Source organism: Leptonychotes weddellii, chromosome 9 (assembly GCF_054177405.1).
Source record: "Leptonychotes weddellii isolate Sample4059 chromosome 9, ASM5417740v2, whole genome shotgun sequence".
Classification (NCBI taxonomy): Eukaryota; Metazoa; Chordata; class Mammalia; order Carnivora; family Phocidae; genus Leptonychotes; species Leptonychotes weddellii.
In genome coordinates this window covers 52,690,216-52,694,412 of record NC_138377.1, presented here as the reverse complement: position 1 = coordinate 52,694,412, position 4,197 = coordinate 52,690,216, and the positions used below count along the sequence as shown (strand labels likewise).

The 4,197-nt window shown below is 50.9% G+C and overlaps 1 protein-coding gene across 1 annotated transcript; it reads right to left on the bottom strand.

The window, feature by feature from the left end:
* Positions 1 to 419: 419 nt before the first annotated feature.
* Positions 420 to 2,387, bottom strand: CLEC14A (C-type lectin domain containing 14A). The gene has a single exon (XM_006752194.3). The coding sequence runs from the start codon at positions 2,317 to 2,319 to the stop codon at positions 850 to 852; it is 1,470 nt and encodes a 489-aa protein (XP_006752257.1). The 5' UTR covers positions 2,320 to 2,387; the 3' UTR covers positions 420 to 849.
* Between the last annotated feature and the right edge of the window lie 1,810 nt (positions 2,388 to 4,197).

Sequence of the window (4,197 nt, the reverse complement as noted above, 5' to 3'; positions counted from 1 at the left end):
AACATCGCCATAATTGGAAGTGAGGATCAGCATCCTGATGTTTAGGAGAGGGCTATTTGGTTAGGAAGGTCATTACACTGGAGAGCACAAACACTGGAAAAGGAAAACACAAATCATTTGTTTCCTTGAGCAAGGACACACAGTAAACACTTAAATTGGTGGTCAACTATAATTTGCTTCCGGAGCCAGCTACTCTGGCAACACTACAGTTTGGATTTATAGCAGAGCACATAAGTAGTAGTGACTTTGAAAACAAAGTATAAAAGAACCAAGGAAAAAGTTGCTAGTTGTTAAAGATCTACTCCTCATTACAAGGACTTGAAAATTTCCCCTTCAGTCTAAGAGCAGCAACTCTTGTTGCTAGTCTCAGCATGCCCCTCAGTTGTTTTTCCTAAATAATCAATCCTCCAGGAGACCAATGATATTTGAGTGTGGGTTATCAGCAATCCTTTATTTTTTGCCTGGGAATTTCAAACCAATATATGTCCAGCCTGAACAATATAGACAGTTTCCTTTCCATGTTGGTTAAATTTTTTAAAATTGTATTGTTTTCTATTTGCTTGCAATATCTTAAAAGTTCAACCACTTCTCCAAGTCCCCCAGAATCAGCACAAGTAAACACCTCTCCCCAGTAGGATCCCAGCCCTCAGTACCACCATAAGGCACTTTGACCTCTTCCACCTTCAGGCAATGAGCGTCCAGTTCAGTTTGGCTCCTCAGTGAAGGAGAGGGAATTTGGGGGAAGGGGATTTTCTATAAGAATAGTCCCATAAATAAGTTCCTCTTCTTTTCCCTTTTCATTGAAAGTGAAAAACTCTGCTCAGAAGAAGTGCCCATTGTCCCGTTTCCCTATGTGTCACCAGAGCCAAGAGAGGACCCTGTCAGCGAAGCGCCCTCTGCTCTGTCCCGCAAACCACAGTCCCCCACCTTCACCCCACTGTCTGTGCAATGTACAGAATTGGAACGCAGAGCAGCGGCTTCAGCATCACTCTCCATGGCCGGCTGGGCCAAGGGCCCCTTTCTTGGCTGGGAGGAAGGGCTTTTGTGGAAGCAGAGTTTGAAAAGCCCCAGCACTGTCATGGTCAAGATAATCAACACTACGACCGCTATGCTCACAAGTATGAAGACCACGGTGGAGGAGGAGTCGAAAGGTTGGGGAATGGCAGAGGAAGACGTGGAATTAAACTTGGGAATCACGCTTCCTGAAGAGGTGATGGCGGCCTTCGAATTGGCTTGAGGGGACGTCTGAAGGGTAGACATCGTGCTCTGTGCTCCCCACTGAGGAATCTCGGGAATAGATGTTGCTGAACTGCCTTGTCCAGGGACATGCGGTACCTCTCCTGGCTTCTCATGTACTGTGGGCGACCACGTTCTCTTCGGGACCGGGCTGGCAGCAGTGGCCGGCCTGGTGGGCACCTTGGTCCCCTCAGGGGCCGGCTGTCCTTCCCCATTGGTTACGCAAGAACGTCCATCTTTCCCCAGCACGAAGCCCGAGGCGCACTCGCAGGCAAAGCCTCCCGAGTCGTCCAGGCAGTTAGGGAACTCCGCGCATTTGCCAGCACGGAGGTACTTCCCGGGACAGGGACAGAGCTCGGCCCCCGAGGGTATCCCGTCCCAGCGCGCGCTGACCTCGTCTGCGATGCAGGTGGCTGTGATGGAGAGCTGCCCGGGGCAAAGCGCACTCACCTTGGTCCCTGGGGGACTGAAGTCCAGCGCCGCGCTGTACAGCTGGAAGGGCGCGCGGTAGCTCAAGTTAGAGGCGGCCCCGGGGCGCGGCGCAGGGCACAAGCCGTCAAACTGGTATTTGCATAGGTAGCCATTGGCGCGCGAGTGGCAACGCATCTCCTTCCAGCCTGCGGGCTCGATCCCCCGGGTGGCCTGGAGTCCCGCGCAGCTCCGAGAGGTGCAGGAGCGTTGGGGTTCCTCCACCCATTGCAGCGTGTCGCTTTCGGACCCGCTGACGTCGGGGGACAGCCAGGAGAAACCCCGCAACGGCTCGTTCTCCAGGGTGCAGTGGGATCGCCCGCGTTCCAGCGCCACCCAGAACAGAAGGTCTTTGGAGCCCCCTCCGGGCCCCGGGCCTGCCCGCAGGAGTGCAAGCACCGCGCGGAGCTCGGCGCCCCCGCGCACGGTGCTGAGCGCCCCGCCGCGCAGACTGCAGGCCTCCTCGGCCGCCAGCCTCTGGATGGTAGCGTGGTGCAGGCTGTAGCAGGCCCCAGAGGCCGAGCAGCCCGCGCGGTCGGCGGTGGGGTGCTCGCCGCGGCCAGGCCGAGGCCAGAAAGCCTGCCAGAGGAGGCACAGGGCGAGCGCCGGCCTCATCTTGGAGGCCCTGCTCCCACAGCTGTTCCCAACTTGGCTCTGTCCCGCCCGAGGGCGAGGAGCTGTCCCAAGAGCGCGGTCACCGCCCCCTACAGCTGGCTCTCCCCCTCTTCCCCCGCCCCACTCCCGCCAGAGCCCTCAACTGCCAAGAATCCCCACCACCGTCCTGGCGGCAAACAGCTTTCCTTAGGTCCCGACAGGAAATGTGTCCGGAGCTCTGGCAGGCCCGGTGCAGCCCTGATTTATTCTGGGGTCAAGAACACAGCTGGCGCCAGGGCACTGGGAACACAGTCGACCAGGTCAAACACCCCGCTTACAGCAGGAGAAAAAGAAAGAAAGTCGCTACTGGGAAGAAACGTATCCTTTCCCGCCCCCATTAGAAAGTTTCAGGAGCTCAGATCCCAAAACACTTGGGTGAACATTGATAGGAAGGACTGGAAACGAGGAACTAGCTGACAGCCCACGCCCGCCCATTGTGCTTCGTCCGGGTCAGTCGAGTTGGCTTCACAACAATGTGTAGAGGGCTCCAGTCTTCATCGGGCGGGAGACTGGGGCGGGGAAAGAACCTCGGGAGAAATATAAGCATCTCCCTTCACCACCAGAAGCAGCACTATTGAAGAGCCAGTCTCCCGGGCTCTGTTTCTCTGTTCTGCCAAAGGAGATTCCTGTGGGCTAATAGCTAGTGAAAGAATTTAGAGTTCCTTTGGGATGTCATAAATGGGTAATCCTGCGTCTTCAGTCATAGCTTGCCTTGAAGTTTATTTTTTGCTTCCATTTGTTTCTCCTTGAAATGGCATATCGGTTCACTCAGGAAAGGAAATGTACTTCTAGGCCTAAATGAAAAATAATGGCCATAGATCTTAACTGTTGTGTAGTTAGGTTTCCTTACCACGATATTGGTTCATAACTTCTTCAAGCTTACATGTTATATAAAAACGAGATTGGGGGCGCCTGGGTGGCTCAGTCGTTAAGCGTCTGCCTTTGGCTCAGGTCATGATCCCAGAGTCCTGGGATCGAGCCCCGCATTGGGCTCCCTGTTCCGCGGGAAGCCTGCTTCTCCCTCTCCCACTCCCCCTGCTTGTGTTCCTTCTCCCGCTGTCTCTCTCTGTCAAAGAAATAAATAAAATCTTTAAAAAAAAATGAGATCGTGGCCTTATTAATATTTGAGAACAACTACCGCATGTGTAACTTTATCCTTGAACTATTTTAATATCATTTTCTCCTGTGACTGAGGGCCAATATTTGTATCCTAAGTTGTAAAAGTCCCCTTTAAGGAACACTAGAGTTCAGTACTCTTAAATTAAATTATTTATTACATTATAATACATATTATATACTGTTAAAAAATACCCTGTCACTTAAAAGATGGGTGAATCAATTTCTTCAGAGTTCCAGTTTCTTAAAAATATAAGCAATTAACTCAATTGGAAGTGGGGAGGAATTAAAGATGAGTAAAGGAAGACAAGTTTAAACACTGTAGAGTCTATGGAAAGATTTTCTTGTTAGCAACTTAGGCAATTCTATACCATTTTAGGAAATACATTATCTATCTTGGCTCACAGTGACCAAATACATTGTAATAGAAGTACAAACAGTTTCAACTAAGCCCACTTAACATGCAGGATGCTTTTAAATATCTACAATCAGAATGAAAGTTGCCATTCCATGACTAATGCATACCACACTTTTAAACTCACTTTCTTGTGCTGGATTAGACTGTTCAGATGATTGAGGAGGGGTAGGAAGGAAGGCCTCAGGATCACATCTTTATGTCCCCACCTCAATTTTACCACTACTCTCACTCTTCTTTTCCTCTTGGAAATTCTATGTATGTTAACAAATGATAGCAAACACATGAACCATCATCACACTTACCTT

What these genes read in the sequence shown, in the direction of transcription:
- CLEC14A (XM_006752194.3), bottom strand. Translation starts at nt 2,319, where the DNA reads ATGAGGCCGGCGCTCGCCCTGTGCCTCCTCTGGCAGGCTTTCTGGCCT.